The sequence below is a fragment of the Chaetodon trifascialis genome, chromosome 11, assembly GCF_039877785.1.
Source record: "Chaetodon trifascialis isolate fChaTrf1 chromosome 11, fChaTrf1.hap1, whole genome shotgun sequence".
NCBI lineage: Eukaryota > Metazoa > Chordata > Actinopteri > Chaetodontiformes > Chaetodontidae > Chaetodon > Chaetodon trifascialis.
This window is the reverse complement of record NC_092066.1, coordinates 5399652-5422015: the sequence shown is the minus strand read 5'-3', so window position 1 is coordinate 5422015 and position 22364 is coordinate 5399652. Positions and strand designations below refer to the sequence as shown.

At 43.4% G+C, this 22364-nt stretch overlaps 2 protein-coding genes and 1 long non-coding RNA gene across 3 annotated transcripts; all 3 read right to left on the bottom strand.

The window, feature by feature from the left end:
• Positions 1–2306: 2306 nt before the first annotated feature.
• On the bottom strand, positions 2307–7230 carry LOC139339038 (golgin subfamily A member 6-like protein 26). Its single transcript, XM_070974468.1, has 8 exons — positions 7153–7230; positions 6877–6939; positions 6609–6671; positions 5965–6039; positions 5767–5806; positions 5523–5574; positions 4909–5323; positions 2307–4278 (listed from the first exon to the last, which is right to left on the bottom strand). The coding sequence occupies exons 1-8, from the start codon at positions 7210–7212 to the stop codon at positions 2632–2634; spliced, it is 2415 nt and encodes an 804-aa protein (XP_070830569.1). The 5' UTR covers positions 7213–7230; the 3' UTR covers positions 2307–2631.
• A 2499-nt stretch (positions 7231–9729) lies between these two features.
• On the bottom strand, positions 9730–10118 carry LOC139338393 (uncharacterized). Its single transcript, XR_011602627.1, has 3 exons — positions 10057–10118; positions 9875–9949; positions 9730–9793 (listed from the first exon to the last, which is right to left on the bottom strand). It is a non-coding gene; the product is annotated as an uncharacterized lncRNA (long non-coding RNA).
• Positions 10119–10308: 190 nt separating this feature from the next.
• On the bottom strand, positions 10309–22297 carry LOC139338693 (nucleolar protein dao-5-like). The gene is made up of 33 exons (XM_070973938.1): positions 22174–22297; positions 18273–18325; positions 18131–18157; positions 17976–18035; positions 17322–17372; positions 16829–16909; positions 16568–16627; positions 16423–16479; positions 16206–16271; positions 15808–15885; positions 15677–15727; positions 14641–14745; positions 14462–14533; positions 14313–14381; positions 13875–13943; positions 13708–13767; positions 13510–13581; positions 13359–13421; positions 13196–13267; positions 12971–13033; positions 12677–12748; positions 12371–12430; positions 12198–12254; positions 11955–12023; positions 11700–11771; positions 11459–11524; positions 11295–11366; positions 11030–11089; positions 10861–10935; positions 10706–10771; positions 10560–10628; positions 10407–10475; positions 10309–10320 (listed from the first exon to the last, which is right to left on the bottom strand). Exons 1-33 carry the CDS (start codon positions 22295–22297, stop codon positions 10309–10311), a joined length of 2172 nt encoding a protein of 723 aa, XP_070830039.1.
• Positions 22298–22364: the final 67 nt, after the last annotated feature.

Below are 22364 nucleotides of genomic sequence, written 5' to 3'. Positions count from 1 at the left end.
TGTGTGTGTGTGTGTGTGTGTGTGTGTGTGTGTGTGTGTGTGTGTGTGTGTGTGTGTGTGTGTGTGTGTGTGTGTGTCACTCTTGCCTACATTTGTGCTCTGCGGTGAAGAAGTATTCAGATACTTTACTAAAGTAACAGCACTAAGGCCACACTGTAAAAATACTCTTAGAAGAAAAAGTTCAAAAGTTACATAAGTGAAAGAATTTAAGTGTAATCAGGAAATATACTTCAAATTAAAAGCACTCAATGCAGAAAAATGTCCGCTGTGACTGTCATTCTATTATAAATCTTTAGATTATTATTACTTATTGATTAATATTACTTGTCAGAATGATGACAAGTAATATTTAAATATACAAATATCTATAATTAAGTCACTAAAATAAAAATAAAAAAATCATTAAAAACAGCAAATCCTCGCATTTGAGAAACTGGAACCCGGATTTGTTTTTGCATGAAATGACAATTATCAGCCAATTCAGGGGTGTCTTAATGTTTTCCCTCCGAGGGCCAAAATGAATTAGGGATTGTACATATTTAAAAGAAAAATAAAACAGTATAAACAGAGATTTCTATTCGAGTTTTAAAAAATTTATTTCAAATATGTTTTTCTAGAAACATCAAACCTCATCACGAGCCAACTTTGGGCCACGGGCCTCACTTTGGGTAACATTGATTTCTTAATCGCCAGTTTGTTTCAGTTGTACTTACATGTATCTTAATTTGTGAAGTAACATTTGAGGGTAAAACCTTAACATAGGAAGAAACTAAAGAAATAGTTAAGTATAAGATAAGCAAAGCAACTAAAACTTCTACCAAAGTAGAGGAGAAATAACAAAAACAGGAGACCCATGGTAAAGGTGTCAGAGAGCATCAAATTAGTTATTATATGAAATATCAAAGTTGCAGGACATTGGGTCACATTTCCTCAGCCAGAAGTACTCTTTACTGTCGCAGTCCTTGTGTACAAGTACCACTGGTTGGGAGTGGCTGTACTTGATGATACTGTAGACCTGAAGTCAGCTCTCTGTCGCCCCCCAGTGTTGAGCTGCTACAGCCCATTTGTCCTCAGATCAGCTTGTTTTTTGTTTTTTTTTAATTTGCTTTGCAGATTAACACGATGTTAAAATGGATAATAACAGGAGTAATATATGTTTCTGTGGATGTGAACTTCATTACATTTTTCATCCATTTCAGAGGGAAATAACCTGAACAGCAGAGGAGAGTAGAAAAGAAAAAAGGCCAAGACAGAATCATATTCCAGTAAGTCTAATAATTTATTTGTTCAATAGGAAAACCAGCACCTTAGAAAATATTTGCCCATAAAAAATGACATACATGTACAACAGACACCAGACAACCACTGCACGGACCTCCAGAAACATTAGGAAATGACCTGAAAGACGAAAGCAGCGTCTGTTTAAAGTGCACCGAGTGACGTCACGTAGTTTAACCCTGAAACACCAGAAATATAGAAAGTAACAGACAGCATGTAGAAATACATGATTCACACCGAGGTCTTAAATTATATAGTAAAGGTGTTACATTTCTCACATCAGTACATCATTACAGCATCTTTATAAAAACCAGAGCTTCAGCTTTCAGTTGTAAAAAACAAGACAAAGATGATAAAGTTCAAACCTGCAGAGACAGATTTGACTCGTAGTGGTCGTATCAAAAGGACACTGATGTTGCAGATAAACAGATTATCGCTCCTTCAGTTCAACTACCAAAAACTCACAGAGTCTTCATTCTCGTCGGTAAAGCTAACCGGCTTTTCGGCAAAGAGCAGCTTTCAGTCATCCCCCACAATCAAAGGAGAGTTAGCATTCATTAACATTAGCGTGCCCATTTGTACGCTGAGAGAGTTACTGCTGCTGTTGTCATTCCTCCTGTTCATGCTGGCCGTGAAGACATGAAGCTGAAACTCATCTGAGGTTTTAAAAATGCCAGCACAGACAGGAGGAACTCTCTAAACGTACATATGACACCTGAGTGTTAAAGTGGTCAACGTGTTTTTAAATGTGCTGTTAATAGTCTTATTAATGTGATAACTCTGCATTAAAGGGATAGTTTGGGTTTGGAGACGGAGAGGTTTGGAGGTGAACAGGGCGAGCAGCAAAACACATTTAGCCACCTAAAAAAATTGGTATCAGTTTAAGTGTACGCTCTATAATATGACTATTTTCACTGACTGATAATCGCTCTCTCCAGAGCCATGGTCCAAACCAGACTCCTTTGACAAAAACAGTCGTTTTACCTTGCAGAACAGATTGGCTGCCTCTATCGGTTAGCTTGTCTGTGTTATTGTGTGACTTCAGTGTTTTATTTTGATAGTTTGGATTCCGCAAAGTCACACAATGACACAAACAAACTCACCAATCAAAGCAGCAGTAGACCAGCAGCTCCTGTGCTTTGCAAAGTAAAATGACCGGTTTTGTCAAAGGAGTCTGGTTTGGATGGCGGCTTTGGCTGGAGTGATGTGACGGCTTCAGTCCTGACAGACAGGTGAAGCTGGGAAAATATTTTAAATATAATGAAGACTTTTTGGTGGCTAAAATGCCTTTTTGCTACTGCTCCTCCACTTTGGAGCAAGTCAAAAAATCCAAACTCTCTTTAACCTGTAAAGCTAAATGTACAGTCCGTCTTCCAGCAGCACGCTGGATCGCGCTCGGGATCCTCGCCGGCTGTGTCCGTGCTCCCTGTCTCTCTCCTCACCTCCTCTCCTCTGCTGATCCCTCCTCTGACACTCTCCATCCTCTCTCCTCTTCGCCCTCTCCTCCTCCTCCGCCCTCTCAAACTGCCTCCTCGCACTCTCGATCCTGCTCCCTCGTTTCTCGTCTCTCTCCCTCTGGTCATCATGCGGGGCTGCTCCTCTCCTGTAGTGACTCCTCTCCTCTCTCTCCGGATGCTCCCTCCTCGACGCCGCTCCGTGACTCCGATGCGAATCCTCCCTCGCCGTCTCTCTCTTAGCTTCTTGTCCTCCCTTGCTTTCTCTCTTCTCCTCTCTGCTTTTTGCCATCTCAGCTCTCCAGTCCCTCACTCCTCTCTCCTCCTCCATCCTCCGGCTCTCCGTCCTGTCGCTGTATTTGCTGGTGCCTCTTTCCTCATCATGTTTGCTCCCTCTTTCACTCCTGTGGGGTCTGTCTTTGTCGCTCCTGCTGCTGTGCCTCCTCGTGCTCCCGCTCTCCTCCTCCTTCTCTTTGTTCATCACTCTTTCCTCCTCTCTCCTGCTCTGACTCCTTTCACTGTCTCTCTCTGTCTTGACCCTCTCAGAACTTGCTTTTCCTCCCCAGTCCTCCTTTTTGGAGTCACCTGATCTGCTCTTAACGCCCTCTTTTCCCTTCTCGTCTGTCTTTTTATTTGCTCCGCTGTCTCTCATTGTGTCTCTCTCGCTCTCGTCCTTTTCTTTTGAAGCTGTAATTCGGTTCTCGGTGTCTTTGTCCTTCTTCTTTCCTTTCTGAGATTGTTCCTTTAAAACTTCCTCTTTGGCCTCTTTGAGGGTCTCATTTTTCTGCTCTTTTTCCATGTCAGGGATCTCAAGCTTGCTTTCTTCTTCACCTTTGTTCCCCTTCTTATTTTCCTTCTTTCCCTCTTTCTTAGCGTCTTTTTCTCCCGTTTCCTCTTCCTTCTTCTTTTCCTGTGGCTCTCCTTTTTCCTTAACGCTCTTCTCCTCCTTTTTCTCAGTCTTATTTTTCAAGTTTTCCTTCTCCATCTCTTTACTCTTCTTCTGCTCCTCTTCGACCTTCCTGTCCAGTTTCTCCTCCAGGATGTCCAGCTCCTTTTCCAACTCGGCCAGCTTCTTCGGATCCGACTCTAAATCTTCGTCCACCTCCACCTCCACCTCCTCAATCTCCTCGTACTCCTCCACCTCTATGCCGTCCATGGTCTTCTGCAGCTGCGTCTTCACCTTGTTCAGCTCCAGGAGGCCGTCTTGAAGTTCTTTACAGACGTCCCGGATCTTTTTGGCAAACTTAGTTTTGGCGCCCTTGCGGAGCTCGTGGGAGTCTTTGGCGAGGAAGAAAACATCCAGAGCCAGGAAGAGGGCCGACATGACCCCTGTGGTGACGCTGATGGCCTGGGCGGCTTTGGCGGCGCCTCCTGCAGCGCCCAAAACCTGCACAGTGCTGATGAGCTTATCGGTGTTGATCATCAGGGCTTTTCCGGCACGGCCGCCCTCCTTCATCACGTGCTTCAGGTTGTGGTTCAGAGCCTTTTTGGCAGCACTCTGTGAGTATTTCTCAAAGTCCCACTCCTGCAGGGTGTCCATACCGGCCTACAAGACGCACAGAGACAATACAGCACCAAATCACTACAGAAGTTGTCTCAGGACACTTTCCATATAGAGCTGGGACAGACCCCAAAATCTTTATCTACAGAGAGGAAAAACTTCCTTTTAACAGGCAGAAACCTCAAGGGGAGGGAGGCGAAGAGGGAGAGGGAGAGACAGAGACAGAGACAGACACACACAGAAAAAGAGAGAGAGAGACACAGAGAGGGAGGGAGGGAAGGAGGGAGAGAGAGACACACAGGGAGAGAAGGACACAGGGAGGGAGGGAGGTGGAGAGGGGGAGAGACAGAGACACACACACACAGAAAGAGAGAGGTAGACACACAGGGAGAGAGAGACACAGTGGGGGAGGGAGGGAAGGAGGGAGAGAGACACACACAGAAAGGGGGGGAAGCAAGAGAGAACGAGACAGACAGAGAGACACAAACAGAGAGAGAGAGGGAGTGAGAGAAACACACAGAGGGAGAGAGAGAGAGAGCGCGAGGGAAAGAGACACAGAGAGAGATGAGCCAAACTTCACTGTCTGATCTGATCATATCTGACTATGATGGACCTCTGTCTGTCAGTACACACTCACATAAACACCGGATATGTGTAACACCTGAGGTTCCTCACCTGCACGAACTCCAGACACTCTCTGATGTCTTTGATCTCCTCCTGGTAGCTCTGGATCATCTTCTCCAGCTTCTTTCGGTCCATGTTGGAGTGAACTGTATCTGTGATATTGGCTGTCGCTGAGGCGATGCTGCCCGCCGTCGCCACACTGATGCCCACCGCCATGACAATGATGGAGGCACCGAATGTGAACGGCGCCAGGATGAGCCCCGTGATGGTTGCCACGCTGCCCGCGACGCTGGCCACCCCTCCCCCCACCGCAGCCGTCACCGTTTTCTTGTGGAACTGATCCGCAGCGTCGGCCAGAGCCAAAAGCTCCAGGATGCGATGCTGTAAGGACGCCCCCCGCTGGTTGAAAAGGCGCACAAACAGACGAGCTGCCATGTAGACGCGATCAGCTGCCTGCTCCAGCGCCCTGGAGAGACACGAGTGAAGGCGTGAGACTCACGAGGTGCAGTTTAAAGTTCTAATGTTCAAAATTTGAGGAACAAAGCAAAACATGGAGTCTTAATATATTTACATTTAAACCCCAAAGCTGACAAATACAGAACAACATGTTTCTGCAGGGTTCACCACGATGAATGTAAGACTTTTTAAGCATAAATGAGACTCACATCTCCTCCTCATCCTCCTGGAAATTGGATGTCTCGTTCCACTCTGCCCAGCCTGGAAACCACCAGCAAGCAAATATGTAAAACAGTGTTTTGTGTCTGGTTCTTTTATCTTTTTATGACTTTTACACTCAAATTATTATGTTTATTTTTGTGTGTGTCTTCACTGACATCCGTGATAACTCTCCTGGTGGAGCAGCTAAACAAACAGTCCAAACAAACAAAGGGTGAAAACAATCAAACCAACCTTTGACTGTGTTCCACCACTCCATCAACTCATCACTCTCCTGAAAACAGACACCTCTGTCAATGAAAAGCTAATTTGCAGTGTAGTAATATTAATAGTACTTATTATCAGTTATTTGTTTGCGACAGTATCTAATTTTGCCTCTTTTCTGGACTAAATGAACCACACTCCAGGTGTGAAAGTGTCCCAGAAACACACCTCCTGAAGTTCATGGGGGTCGTCTTCAGAGGGGTAAGCAGCCATCTCCACAGGCTGGACCTCCACTGAGCTCTCCTGGAAAACAATTCAGTGTGAAGAGTTAGCATCTGCCACGACCCTTCCCTCTGTGTGCCTGTCAGCATCCCATAAACCATCACCAGCTGACTGTCGGTATGGTTTTATATAGCTGACGTTCAGCAAAGGGTTTCTTCTTCCAGTGTGTTCACTGTCACACACATCGCTCATGATCACTTCAAACTAAGCTAACTAAAAGCTAAATGCTAATTCTTCACAGGCTGCAGGTGTGGAGTGGTGACTGGTACTAAAGGCTGTGCTTTACAAAAGAAATACACGATTAAATGACTAATTGAATCACACTACCAACAATATTATTAAAAACACCCATAATGCTTTGAGCATGTTCCTGTTTGTGCAGGCTGAGATTCTTATGAGCAGCGCTGAGCTTTGCATAAGGGATTTAATTTGCTGATTCTTATATGATGTTACGTTTGTAAAATTTTAATAACTGGCTAATGAAACAAGGCATTCATACACAGATGTTCAGTGAACATCTGGGCTCAGTTTGAGTCTTGATTGGATGTTTGTGAACATCACTAAATGTCTGCATTATAATATCATGTTACCTGAGCTGGGCTCATGTCCTGCAGCTCAACGGCCTCCTCAATAATGGGCATCTGGTCTGAACTCTGTAGGGGCGGGGGAGAGAATAATTGATGTCATTAGAGAAATTTAGCACTTGTTAATACTAAAAACAGAAAACAAAGGAAATATGAATAAAAAGCGGATGAGGCATGTTTCTCTCTGTGGTGACGCAGTCAAAGAACAGGATCGAGGTAGAAAACAGCGCAGTGAGTGTTAACTAAGGATCAGCTGGAAGAGCTCAGCACTTACCTGAGAAGTTAAACTTATCTTCGGTATTTTGGGAAGAGTTGTCTTGACTCGGAATGACACGACCTGAGAAAACAAACCGAGAGAAGAAGGGTTCGTCGATGAGGAAAGACCTTTAACACAATCATGCTGAAAATCAAGCACTGTGCAAGGACTATATTCAGATTCAAGCACATTCCTACTGCAGCCTTGAAAACATAACGGTTAAAATGAGGCATTTTCCAAACTTTCACGACTTTGAAGACGAGCTGTGTTTAACGTGGACAACAGACAGCTCACCCGTCTTTTTTTCTTGATGGTTCTCCTGCGTCTCAGCCCGCCTCCCTCCGGGGCCTCCATGTCCTCACTCTCCTGCAGAAGAAGAGATTGGCAGCAGAGATAAATGTTTAACAGCTGTGCAGGATTCAGGAGTTTATAGGGATCAGTTAATGCACTCAAAATGCTAGCTCTCTGCATTTATACCTGTTATTAGCATCATTTCACATCACGCTGCTAACTGTGTTCTTTATTTGTGTTCAAGAATGTGACTGCTCCCCTCACTTGGTCTGTCGCTCTCGAAAATCGTACCTGATGTGTTTTGGGCGTCCTCCTGAAAATTCCACCAAACCCTCCTTTTTTCTCCTGTTCAACAGATAAAACATGAAGCATTCATTGAAAGTCCGAACGAGCTGACAGAATAATAATACACTCTACAAGACTCACCTTTGAGGCGCTCACAGCTTCCAACAGATTATCCTGACTAGTAAACAGTTGATCCTCCTGCAAAATAAAATGAAATAAATTTCAGTGTTTGGAGTCAGTAGCTGCGTTTCCATTACCCCTAGAAATGCGCAAAACCTAAATATCGCAATAAAATACTGGTAATGGAAACACCTATATTTCGAAAATCCTCTCAAATATCGCAAAAACATTTTTACGCTCTCATGAGGTGGTTTTTCAGACGTGTCAATATAAAAGCGTATCGCAAAAGTGTAATGGAAACACTTTTTTCGCATTTACATGTCGCATCTGGTGCCACAAGAGGTTCAAGAACATCGCAAAGCTCGTTGAACGTGGCCCGGGTCATCCGAAAATGTTGTATCCACAGTTCGTCTGTGAATTCCTCATTTACAATCTTCTCCCAGAAATCCCTTATTCGTGGCCGCTGCCACACATAAGGGCTTCGCCTTTGAACAGTTATACGTTGCCTCCGCCTTCTGTTCATAATAAGGACAGCAACAGCCGTACCAGCTCCTGAGATCAGTGTACCGAGACGCATAACGCTTTCGGCCATCTTCCAGTCTCGCGGGACGGCCGAGAATTTACGAGAATTTCGGTTAGTTCGCAAAACACCGTTCAATGGAAACACCTGCAAGTAGCACTTGAACTTTGTCGAAATTTCAGAAATATCGCTTTTATTTTGCGAACAACTGTAATGGAAACGCAGCTACTGACACTGAAACATCTGGGTCGCAGCTCAAAAACCAACTGGGATGTTAAAAAGTAAATGTAAAGCTGTAAATAATGGCACCGACAATCTGTCTTATATGTTTGCTGGCAGAGGATCAGGAGAGAGGAAGGCTCTGCAAACTGAGCTTCAAATGCTCTTTTAACATCTGTTTTCTGTTGTCAGGAAACAGACGTTAAAGCTGAACTGAACGAACACGAGATTTGATCGCAGCTCGCTGCATGTTGAGCAGCAGCGGCTTCGCTGAGATTTGAAATGAGCGACGACAGACAACAACAGTTTGTCGCATTAAAGCACAGCCGCAAAGCAGCTGTTGCTTGATGTGAACGAGCTGCAAACATGTATTTATGCTTGTAACACATGAAGAAAGTCGGAAAAACAACCCTAAACTGTGTCATTAATGTGGCTGCTGAATGGACGCTCGTCTAATGAAACACTGATGCCACGCAGGGCTTCAACGTCGTACTTGGAGGACAAAGTATAAAACTGAAATACAGATTTAATTTATTTTGTGTGAATGCACCACATAAAGTACAGATGTGGCGGCTAATGTCTAAATCACGAGGTCTCCTGGTAGTGCTGGTCCAGCAGGGTTTAAGTGTGCTGAGCGTTTCTTTCTCGTGCTTTCTGTTCTGAGTGTCACCAAGTGCATCCACAGACTTCAGGTCTCACCTCAGCGGTTTCTACGAGGCTGTCGCAGCTGGCGGACAGCTCCTTTGAGTCGCTCAGCGGATCCTGGAGGACAAAAAGGAACTTTTTTTTCAACTTGCTGAAGGTTATTTCTGAAGAATTTTACCATAAAAAACAGAAATGAGATCAAACAAAGCGAGCTCCTCCGGTCACCTTAGTAACAATGGAGCGTGGAGCCGGCTTGGGAGACTTCTTGAAGATCCCTGCCAGTCCTCCAGTTTTCTCCTGAAACGGACGAAACATCCACACGTAAACAATCAATCGTAAGTGGCAGAACAGAGAAAAACAGGCTGTGTGTGATGGTCGGACATCATTCACACCTTTGATGTGGTCGCTTCTAACAGATTTTCACAACTGGCAGAGAACATCTGATCATCACCGGCGTTTAATTCCTGAACCGAAAATAAAACATAAGAAAGAGCAAAACTAAGAGCAAAAGTATAAACTTCATGTGAAGGAGTCATTACTGTACCTCGTCTGCTGTCGTCTCCTCTGCTGGTTTGGAAGTCTTCTTGAACATGCCACTGAAAATACTTTTCTCCTGCAAACAGACATTGAACACAGTTAAAAATAAAACAAAACAGCACTGGCATGTCGAAATGTTCATTTTTTAAGTGCAAACTGAAGCAAAAACAAACTAAAATATTCTAAAATGTGTTTTTTATGTACATGAGAAAGTCTGCTGCATGTTAAAGTGAATTTAAATAAACACTGTACCTTGGTGGTGTTGTTTTCAGACAGACTGTCATTACTTGCCATCAGCTCCTTCTGGTCGTCTTTGTCCTGAAAAAATAGCAATGGACGTTGTATTAATGCGGACGATAACCACAGACAGTGATGCTCGCAGCGTAACATAAAACTCACCTCTGCAGCTGCTTCATCTCCAGACGCTTTGGGTGTTTTCTTCCTCTGAAGTCCACTGAACAGCCCACCTTTCTCCTGATTTAAGACCAGGGATAAAAAGCCATTAACACGGTTTCATTTCATTCATGTCAAAGTGACGTTATCGTCAGGCGTAACAGAGGCCGCACAGGGCCGACACTCACCTCATCGAAAAGGTTATCGATGCTGGATGACCTTTTGAAGATGCCAGCCAGGCCTCCTTTTTTCTCCTGAAACACAGATCTTTGTCAATTTTCTCAAGTGAACACATTCAGAGTGAATCAAGAGTCAGAAGTTACTGCCGCTCCCAAAGGAAGTCAGCTCAACCTGACTCAAACTGACGCACTCACACTCGAGGATGTGCCTATCTGTATTTGTAATCTGTTCTAGTTGAACACACAGATATCATCTCATCCTCAATCTGATCTCTGTGATCAGGTTTCAGTCCGTGTTCATGTGACAGCAGCACACAGAAAAACAGAGAAGAAGAGGCTTTCTTTTGATGCTGAAGTACCTTCGGGGCGGCGTCGGACAGATTTTCACAGCTGCCTGATAACCGATCTTTACTGTTCTCCTCCAGCTCCTGCATTCAGACCAGACGACAGTAAAAATCCACTACACTTACTAAAATAACGCTGATTTAATGGGCCGAATCAAATCTCGGTACCTTGTCTGCTGCAGCACCCTCTGCTGCTTTCTGCGGCTTCTTAAACATGTTGCTAAAGATATTTTTCTCCTGAAAGAGAGCAGGGTGTCAGTGAACGCTCCCTCAGAAGACGTGTACCTGGAGCTTTTTGTTGCTGCGCTGCTCACCTTGGTGCTGCTGCCCTCAGACAGGTCGTCGTTGCTGGCCGACAGTTCGCTCTGAGCCTCTCTGTCCTGAAACAGGCCCGTTGATGTTTTATGAAACAGGTGAATTTGTGTGCAGGTTTGGAAACTGATCTCACGTCCTGTAAACACTAACTCACCTGCGACTCCGTCTTTTCTCCAGACGCTTTGGGAGTCTTTTTCAGGAGTCCGCTGAGCAGCCGTCCACCTTTCTCCTGATGAGACAGACAAGAAAAAGGCTTCAGGATGAGCTGCGAGAGTGTGAAGCATTTACGAAACAAAGTCATTCATCGTCTTAAACTCGCTCACCTGTTTGTTCTCACATAGATTTTCGCTGCTGGTTGAGAGCTCTTTGTCAGGAGACTCGTCCTGTGAGAAGTGATAAAAGGTTTTGCATTAGTATATCTTGATAACAGATGGTCATGGGATACATGACGATCATGTGAAAATGTTAAAAAAAATGCTCAAATACTGAATCTGCACCAACGTCTAATCACTTGAGTTTTTGTTCCTAATTTTCCACCAACAAACAGGTAATGAAACAGGTCGACTTTGCTGTAAATGACAGTTTTACCTCCTCCGGTTGAGCAGCGTCTGCAGGTTTTGGAGCCTTCTTAAATATTCCACTAAATATTCCTCCTTTTTCCTGAAACACACATGTTCATGCAGTGGGTGCTCTCTCTTCAGCTGAAGTTATTCAGGACCGTTTTCTGAATGAAGCAGAAAAGAAAAACTCACCTTGGCGCTGCTCTCAGACGGAGCTTCACTGCTACCTGAGAGCTCATCGCCTGGTGGCTGTTTGTCCTGAGGAAAGACGACAACAGTCAGAGCCACAGTATGTTTCATCATTAACACTGAGCCCAGCTCCCTGACTGCTCTTTTACACCTGAGATTAAAAGGAACTACCTATGAGACACTTGACACCTGTTTAAGAATATTAAAGGAAGACTGGATGGGACAAACAGAGAGGACGTCTTACTTCCTCTGTGGGAGGACTGTCTGCAAGCCTGGTCGACTTCTTGAATATTCCACTGAAGGCGCCTCCTTTCTCCTGAAACACAGTCATTTATTTTACACGTCACAGTTAAATTCAGTCTTCCAGACATAGAACATATGTGGAAACACATGGAGACACGTCATACTACTACAATCAGAAAGACAACAACGAATTAATGAAGAAATATAGAAAATGTACACAATGAAATCAAATCTTCCTTTTACAGCAAAAGCTGACCTTGGTGTTGGCAGCCTCAGACAGACTGTCGTTACTGGCTGACAGATCTTTCTGTGCCGACAGATTCTCCTGAAATGAGAATAAAACAGTCAGAAACAGAGAGCAGCTCCAGGAAACAGAAGATGCTTCAATACTTCAATGACTCATGTTACAGCCTGTGAGCACATTCAAGAACATCCATCGAACTGGCTGCGCTGCATGTGGTCATGCTCATGACACCTGCTCGTGTTTGAGGAGCCGTACCTCTCCGGCTGCTTTGGGAGTCTTTCTCCGGAGTCCGCTGAACAAACTGCCTTTCTCCTACAGAGAGCAGAAAACACATTGAGGCAAACCGACGACCTCTTTTCTTTCATTTCAGCATCAGGAGGCCGATCCTCCTCCGGAGCTGCAGATATTCTTCCATCATGAGGACTCACCTTGTTCTCCGACAGGCTGTCGGAGCTAATGGAGAGCTCGCCGTGCAACGACTCTGCACCCTGAACACAACACGAGCAACACAAGAGTTACTGCACCTGTGAGAGTATGAAGACTGAAGATTGACAGGAAGGCTGAGGAGGCCGTGAGCCACAATTCAGACTGTACTTAAGTACAAAATTCAAGGTACTTGTACTTTACTAGAGTAATAGAAATGTAACCTTACTCCACTACATTTGTCTGAGAGCTTTAGTTACTTTTCAGATGACTTCATCCATTCTGCAGATGCTCAGATTATAAATCTTTACCTCCTCCAGTCGGGGTTTCTCTGACAGTTTGGGAGATTTCTTGAACATGCCGCTGAAAACGCCTCCTTTCTCCTGATAACGTGAAGAAGAGAAGAACTCGCTCGCAAAAACCTTTTCTTTCTTTCAGTTATTGGTACAGGAAATACAGGAAGGAGGAAAGAAATACGTAAAGCTACAAATCAGCTTCTATTAACACATCAGGCTTGAAGTCAGTCGTTAGCAGGAAAAGAGGAGTGTTCAAAGTGGATATAAGAGTCAGCCTCCTCCTTAACTCAGTCACTCTGGGTTCCTTACGTTCGTGCTGTTGTTCTCAGTCTCTTTACTGTCTGATGGGTCCGTTTGCAGCTGCTGTTTATCCTGAAACAAACATAAACAACAAAGTCTCAGCGGTTTGACAGAAAGTGAAGATCCCCGTCGCTGACCACTTCGATTACTCTGATCTTTCATGTACTCACACGCCGAACTCCATCTGTTTGTTTTGTTACTGAGCATCTAAAACATGTGCAAAACCGTTTTTACCTGCCCAGGTGTTCCCTCTCCGGGAATCTTGGGAGACTTCCGGAGGATCCCGCTGAAAAATCCTCCTTTCTCCTGCTGACATCAGGCAGATTTGCAGGGTCAGTGACTGCTGCATGTGATAACACTGACGATGCTGCTGTCATACGAACACTGCTGAGCTCACCTTTGAGTTTTCAGACAGATTGTCGTTACTGCCTGACAGACTGTCATGTAGAGACTGTTGGTCCTGCAACACAACACGAGCTGGTTCAGTGTGAGTGTGGATTAAACTGATGACGTTATTTATCTTGCTGACTTGTTTTCAGCTCCATCACCTCGTCGGTCTGAGCCGCTTCTGCCGCTTTCGGAGACTTCTTGAACAACCCGCTGAATATTCCTCCTTTTTCCTGAGACAGACACGAGCACACGTTCAGTAATGGAGGATTTATTTTGGTCAAGGTCAGGTCAGTGAGGCGTCTGTGTGTACACTGTCATTAAAGATAAGTTTGGGACGGTGACGCAGAGCTGCTCACCTTGTTTTCAGACAGACTGTCACTGCTGGCGGACAGCTCGCTGCTGACACTCAGATTCTCCTGAAACACCACCGGGAAGCAAGAAACACACACAGTGAAATGAAAAACACCAACATTAACTTTTCTGTTGTGTTTTAAGGAGGAAGAAGCCACTTTTTGTCCCTCACCTGTGCAGGAGTCTCCTCTGGTGCTTTGTTGGGTTTTTTAAGGATGCCGGAGAAGAAGCCTCCTTTTTCCTGCAAAAGATTTCAGTTTGTGATGATACAAATAAAGGAAACAGAAGACACGCCGCCTGAAAGTGGCTGGGATGTTCAGACACAGGACGCTTATCTGACTCTGACTTTTTCTGGGAATCCAAACACTAAACAAGTGAGTGACAACTGAAGAGATTACAGTTTGAGCTCTGTGCCGCTGACGAGGTCAAACCGTCGTCAGCTGACTGACTGCAGACGCTGATTACTGAATCCCCTCACAGATCTGCTGATAGTGAGAAGCTCATAGCCACACATAGCGGGGGCCTGGATCCATCCTTAAAACCCCCCTCCACTCCAAATGTTCTTATGTTTCAGAAGAGCGAAAAAAGAAGAAATAAATAGAAGACCTACGTGGGATTGTTCAGATGTTTTCTCCTCTGCTTCTTCTGCATCTTCAGGGTCGCTGTCTGCTTTGCTGACCTGTCAGTGAGCAAAACAGAGAGTCAGAGGCTGAAAGTCAGAACGTTGGACCAGAAAACGAGCAGAAGACTCGATGGTACCGTCAGCGCGGGAGATGGCGTTTTCTCTTTGGGAGTTTTCCGAAACATTCCGGCGATCAGACCTCCGAAGTCCTGACGGAGAGGTTGACACAAAAAATCAGATGTTAACGCCGTTAAGTGAACACACTGTGAAAGCACATATTAGCGACGGCAGTCAGACGCTGTCATTCGTCTCTTACCTGTTTGGGTTCTGCGTTCTTCTCCTGCTTGTTTCTTTCTGCAGGTTGTTCCTTTTCTGCGCCTGCGTCCTCCGTGACGCCGCCTGGACTTGGCTCCACACTGGCCTTAGAGAAGAGACACCAATCTTCAGCGACATTATGATCATCCTGATTTTATCATCAGTACAAGCAGACGAGAGAACAGACAGACATTTTGACTGCTTAACGTTTCATAAAGATCGTCCTGTTGCTTCCAGTCACCTCATCGTCCGTATTTACAACTGCTTTGTGGATGAAGGAGGATGAACATCTTAAAGTTAAAAGCCAAAAGTCCTCAAAGTTTCAGGTGACCTTACTGAGAAATTTAATTTAAAACTTAAAATAAACAGAATAAATTCTGACCAGTGTTCCCAGCAGCAGCCTTTGTGGATCACAGGCAGATCTCACCTGCTAAATATTTTTAAAGGAAAGCTAAAAACGTGTCTTCACTTTAGCTTTTATGACTTTCCAGATCCAGACTGCACTCACAGTCTGCGCTGCTGCACTCCTTTCAAAATGTTGTATTTTACTTCTTTTATGCTTTCTACTGTGCTCTATCTTTATTTCAACGTCAGGCAGCAGCGCGTAACCGTAAGCCCACATGTGTCACTGTGTGAAGCTGTGACGCTGCAGGTTTTAAATGCTGACAGTGAGAGAATGTTTCCAAGCCGAGAGATGACAGGAAGTGAGTGCAGACAGAGAACGACACGCAACCAAAGTCCCAGACTGGACGAAAGACCCTGAAGCCACCAAAGGAGTCCGATAAAAAATAAACATTAAAATAAATCCAGGAGGTAAAACACTGAAAGATATGAACATTTTGATACAGAAATGTAAAAAAATAGGATGTAATGCACTGATTCTTCAACAGGGATGTGCCAGCAGAGAAAAATAAAACCACATGTCGTTACTACTACCACCGCCACCACACAGGAGAGGGTACTTTTTACAGGTGTAAGACGCTGTAACACTGCAGCCGCCACCAGCAGAAAACACCGAGGCAGGCGGTGCTTCATACCTTCGGTGATGACTTGAACTGTAATCCTTTCATTACTCCCTTCAGAGCACTCTGTTGAACGCAGTCACATGTCACAAACCAGCTGAGAACATCAACAGTGACGCACACGCATAATGTACATACGCACACACCGGTTTGCTGCCAGGAGCCTGTTTGGCCGGGGCATCGTCAGACTTTTCCTCCTCAGCGCAGCTGTCGATCAGATAGCTCTGAGGAAGAAAGAAAACCAGACAGACACTCAACAGCTGCTGATTCAAAGCTCTAAAACACACGTTTATGCTTTATGTGACTGAGTATTAGTATATTTAAGTTCTTGAATCAACATCTATGAGATCATGTAGGCCTACATATCAAGATTTTGTTGTTTCAAAATTGTCCTCTGCAGGTGAAGCAAACACAAACGACAAGTTACACTGACTCTAAAAACCTTCAAAAAGCAGATGATGTTTTGAACTGAGCCTCTGGTTTTAACTTAGAGAGGTCATGTGTGATTTACGGAGCAGAGACGAGCTGCAGCTGCATCGCTTACAGTGAACGAAGGCGTTTGGCCTTTTTGGCTCCGCCGAAACATCCCAGTCAGGACCGTCGGATCACTCTGAACAAAGCACACGGAATAATAATAATTGAGCATTAGAAGGATTCGCTGATCACCGACTTCTGAAATGTTTTACACAGCGTCCCGTCGTTTCTGGGATCAGGGTTGAACTGCACTACGTGACAGCCGATAACAGCTCCAGCTGAAATACCTGTTTGAAGTCTGCCTCATCTTTGGGCGCTTCTGATTGGTTGTTTTCTCTGGAAGTCTGATGAGGAAGAGGAAGGACGATAACTGTGATTTATAAAACCAAGCAAGGAGGAACAAAGTATTTCATTGTGTGTGTGTGTGTGTACCTGTGTGTCCTCAGCTTGTACCCTCCTGCGCTCACTGTATCTGGTTGTGGCATTCAGTTCCTACAAACACACATACACACACACACAAACACACACACACGAGGGAACAATAACAAAAGAGATCTGGAACAGGAACAGAAACGTGGAACCTCGTGCAGCTCTGGTCGGTTCTTCACTGTAAATTGTTCTCACTGCTCTAAAATACGACAATACTAGTACTGCTGAGTATCATGATATGATGAGTGTTTGGGTGTTTCGTACCTTTTCTGTGGGTCTGGGTGGAACCACGGGAGATTCAGTCGGTTTCTCTTTTGTCTCTGTTTGGATCAAGTTTCCTTTGGTCTGAAACACACAAAAAAAGTGAGGAAAAACACCTGAAGGCAGCCATAATAAGAGTGTTTTTGGTACGTCAGAATATAGTTTGGACATGTAAACCCACATATTAAATCATGACACTGATGTTTAAAGCACTGATCTTTTTGGTGGTGCGTCTGTAGCATCATTTTTGTCACATGATCTTTCATATCTCATTTTGTTTTTCTTTGTTCAAAGATGATTTTTTTCACAGCATGTGTCTGAACCACTTCGCCATCACAAATCCCTGTTTTACTTGTATTTAAATCAAGAAAAGTCTGGTTGTCCTCAACATTTACCAGGATATTCTCACACATCATCCCCTCCCCCGCTTCGATCTCTCTTTACAGGAAACTATCGAGTAAAACAGAAATAATGGAAATGTAAAAAAAGAAGGTACCTCATTGTTCATTGCTGCTCTTTTCATGCGGTATTGTGTCTGACTCAGCTCCTGCACAGAAAACACGAATGGTTAAAATATTTTCGTCTCCAAGTAAATCTTATAAAGTGGCCTGTGCTCCATATTTCCTCTGTGTCTTCAGCGGCTTTACGAGAGTTTGTTGTTTTTACTGCTCATATCAGTCCTGATCAGTGGCTAATTACAGACGTCAGCTTGTGTTAATGTTCATTCATTCAACCTTTATTTAAAGAACCAAAGAGGGCATTTCCTCAAAGAAAACTTATGACAACAGAACACAGCTAAAAGCAGTCACGTTCAGTGGTGGAGCACTTTGTCATACTGGTTTTAGACTGGCCTGTAGGTACACCTGTGTTAAGTTTTAATGCGTGTGCAGCATAAAAACTACATATATCTTTGTTGCTGATCTGGATTTTGTGGATTATCTTTCAGTTTTCCACCTCACAGAGTGGAAAACATCTCTCCACTGGAACCCAGCTTATGCAATCTATTTCAACATTAGCAGATCTTTAGAAATGTTGGCACACTGCTCCTCCAGTAGAAGGTAAACATAATAAAAACATATGGCAGACCCTTCAGAGAAACACCTCTGGTCTGTAAAAGATCAGGACGTCTTCCAGGTCGGTGAGCACTCACAGTGTCTGCAGGTCGGGGGGGCACCAGAGGAGCTGGTCTCTCTGGGTCATTTCTTTGTCTCTGTAACGACAGTTTAACTCGCTGTAACATCCTGAAGTCGCACATAAACAACCACTCAAGCTAATGATTGACTGATCAAAGGGTTGTTACAGTACCTCTGTGGGCTTTGGAGGAGGTTTAGGCTGCGAGCAGAGAAGAAAACATGAGGCTCTTTGAGTGATGATGCAGTAATTCATATTTCCATCTGTGTTTTTTTACACGTTCTACAATATTCAGTAAACCTGTGACTGTTCTCACCAGCTTCGGCTTCTTTTTGACTTCTGGCTTCATCATACACGCCTCCATCCTGCCTGTAAGAGTGACAAAAAACAGCGTAAACAGGACCGATCGCAGGTTTGTGATCGAAGCGCTTACGCTTGGACCGCCTCTTTAAAAGCCGACTGGACAGGATGGAAGTAAGAGAGAAACCCTCTCAGCAGCTCCCACTGCTCCTCACAGCACACCGCTCGACATGTCGCGACAGGAAAAGCACAGGTGTGATAGTAACGATGACGCCTGCATTCCAGTTCAACAGTATGTGTACTATTTAGAAGCTCTTTCAGCATGTAAACAAAAAATAAACGCAGTTTACAGATTTATGCCGACTGTTATTATGAGTTTCTGATTTTCTCTCATAACACAGCTGGAAAACTGTCTCGCAGGTCTTGAACGTGGGGTCTTAATGATCAACCTTTTCCTGCTTTACGCCCGTTCAACACGCTGTGAACGCAGTTTAAAGCAGAGAGCACTTTGTCCAAAGAATTAAAGCTTGTTTTTCATTTTCTAACACCGTCCTCCAGCGTGTCTCCACCAGCCACAATTCCTTGTAATGTTTTGCAGCTGTGAGCAGCTCCCACATTTCCTGTGTGTGATGCATCTTAGGATATTATTGTGCATCCAAGGTTCATTAAAAAAAAGGGGGAAAAAGGCATTAAGCTTGTTTTTAGTGTGCATCGTTAATGTAATCACTAACATCTGGTAACTTTCCTACTGTTACATTTCTCTGTGAAAGAGGTTTTCGTCAGATAAACAGCTCTTTCACATGTCGTCCTCTAATGCAATTGGAGGTCTGTTATATCCTTTCTCCCATAATCCACCTGTGCGTTTGGAGCATTCAGTTAACTGCCTTTTCACCTGGGCTGCTGCTAATGATCATTTTCATTATCTACTGTCCATCTCTTCTGTCCATCATTTTCTCAATTAGTTAGTTGTTTGGTCCATTAAATGTCAGAAAACTGCAAAAAGTCACGGCAGGTAAATAATGGAAAACAGGTGTTAATGTCGCTGTTTGGGTTTGTTAGCAGTCTGGATTTGTTTTATGATATACAGCGTTCACCATTACCCTTTAACTATGAATCATGGTGAAATGTCACAGCGTGAAGTCTGATATCATGTCTCACAGCCTTAAAGGAAAAGCGTGTTTCTAAAATAAAAACCCAGTTTAAACTGTGAGAAAGTGTTGAGAACATCTCAAGTTCAGCTTATCAGCCTTCACACCAGGTGAGCTGTGCAGCATTAAGAGCACACAGACACAGAGCAGCAGATCACAGCATGAGTTTAAATACGGAAACATGCAAATCAGTTCCCGGATCAAACATAAGGCTGCCATTATTTTAACTTTTACCAATATTAAACAAACTCCTGTCAGTCATTAAAACACATGAAAGTGTTGCACTGTCACATCTTCCTTAATTAAAACAAAGCCTACAGTGCAGTTTATTGTGAAGCACGTGATACTGCATTTCTATCAACGGCTACAGCGAACACAGTCTTCACTGCAGAGGAGCAACGAATAGCTGATTAACTGCTTAGTCTATCTCATATATGACAGTTAATTAAATATCTTAAGATTTTACATTTGTTGTTGTTGGTTATGAGCCATATCAGGTTTTAGCTACGCAGACGTTTGTTAACAGGAGAAATTCTTTGCTGGTTTTGGCTCTCGTGGGGTTTGAAAAACAAAATACTGCCATGTAGAGTGACGTCTCATCTGAACACAGATCAAACATGTGCTCCATTCTTTCCATTACAGCATTTTACAGGTGGAGAAACCACGTTTTGTTCCCTCTTTGTGATCCTGTTAACATTTTATTGATCAATCAAAGGGCTCACGTACATTTGTTTTCTATTTACTTTGACTCCAGTGAGCGAAGTACTGCAAACTAACTCCTACATATAGTACTGGATACAATATGCCAAAATCCATCATTTAATCTATAAAATAAATTTTTGTTGCATTCAGAAATACCACACACCGAACAAGTGAGGCTGCAAGTAGCAATTATTTGTTGATTAATTTCCATTTGTTGTCTTGTCTATAAAATGTCAGAAAAGTGTTAATCAGTGTTTCCCTAAGCCCAACGTGACGTCCTCAAACGTCTCATTTTGTCCACAACTCAAAGACACTCAGTTTACTGTCCCAGAGGAGCAAAGAAACAAGAAAATATTCATATTTAAGAAGCTGAAATCCTCCTTAAAAATATTCAAACTGATTAAGCAATTATCACAATAGTAAGTGATTCATTGAATAGATGACAATACTGCACTCTAAAGTACTATCAGCAGCATAATGTACTTTCAGCACATTATTAGCATTTCAGTACTACATAAGAATACATCATATTTAGAAGTTCATTGTGTTTTACTTGCAAAACCTTTACCTGTAAAGTAGCTATCACTAGCAGTATGCAGTGCAGTGAAAATAATGCAGTATGACGAGGCACAAAAATGGCAATTTTTAAGTACCTGAAAACTGTTACACACTTCAGTCTGGCTTAAGTACTTTGTTATATTTCTACTTCTGCATTTCATAGCCTGTAAACTTTTTACCACGGCTCAGAAAAACTAACTAATACTGTAAGAAACTCGTGTTACTGTATGAAGTATTTGGAGAAGTATCACAACACATTTCCTAAATCTGCCGCTTTGAACGCAGCACCGCTGACTTACTGAACGTTAGCTTGAAGGCTGGCACCGTTTTGCTAACGCTAGCAAACATTTAAAGCTAAAAGTGAACTCCTCATTTAAACCGACGCTAAATTATCAATTACAGACGTTTAAAACTACAAAACAAAGTCACGCTAATGTCATAATTTCACCTACCGGAGATTTGAAGACAATTTAGCGAAATTTCACGTTCAGTTTGTGCCAAATTTACATGAGAGCACAGACGGCTCCTTCACTGTCAACACATTCCCAGGACTTTTAATAACTTCACCACACCCGCACATCTGCACGCAGGAGGCGTTCATGGGCTCCTCCAAAACTCCGAAATCACACCGCCTCACTCGCATCCGGCTCAAGCGCTTTGGCTTGTTTTTGTAAGTAGTGTTGGATTCATTTACAATGACCGATAAAAATATCTCCATATATTTCCACAGAAATGTCACATTGCTGAATAAGACTGATTCGGAGGTGTCATGGGGTCGAAAAAACTACTTTTGTCAAAATAACTTTTTATTGATTATAAGTATAGCACATATTTTACTATGTTTATCTGAATTATTTTATGTTTTGTGTATATTTAGATGCACACAGCTATATATATGAGAGGTTAGGTCTATTTCACAAAAGGAAAGGAGGGTTGTTTTTTTGTTTTTTTTAAATAATGTCTTTAATACTTATTAAAGTCAGATAGCCAAAAAATAAATAAATAAATAAAAAATCAATATATTTTGAATAAACAGTCCGAGTGTCAACGTCCTGTTTTATCTGGAAATTTGTCAACCCTCATAAGCACTGCATCAAAGAAAAGCCTTTGCAATATCTACAAAAATATGCATATGTGTGAAATAGAAGCAGGCAAGATTATTAGTTTATCTTACATAAAATGTAAAACATTAATATACACATCACTGTCAATGCAGCTTTCAATCTTATCTGCTCATGTTCAAGCTACCTGTTCCCATGATTCTCTGACCTCCACATTACACCAACATTTCCGACACCACCCAAAGGCAACACTCCTGACAGGTCGAACAAAGCATCTTAAACAAACCAAAACACGCCCTGGGAGCTCCTGAGCCTCAAACCCTCACAACGAACTCACCTGTTATATAACAAGGCGACTTTCTGCCAAATAAAAAAAAATATTAGTCACTCAGTCTGTCTGATAACTGCTCCCAAGATTAAACGCAGCATCGAAAGTCGAACATCTCACCTGGTTTCCTCAGTCGAGAGGATGCGGATTCGTTCTCCGTCCTGGGTTTCTGGTGTCTGTGGACGCACCTGAGAAGGGGCGTGGCCAGTTTGAGGTCTACCTGTGCCTGTTGGCTGTGACTCATCAGTTTCAGGAGTGTCAACAGTGTCAAAAACAGAGAGGAAAAATGCAACGCTCACCTGAAACCAGAA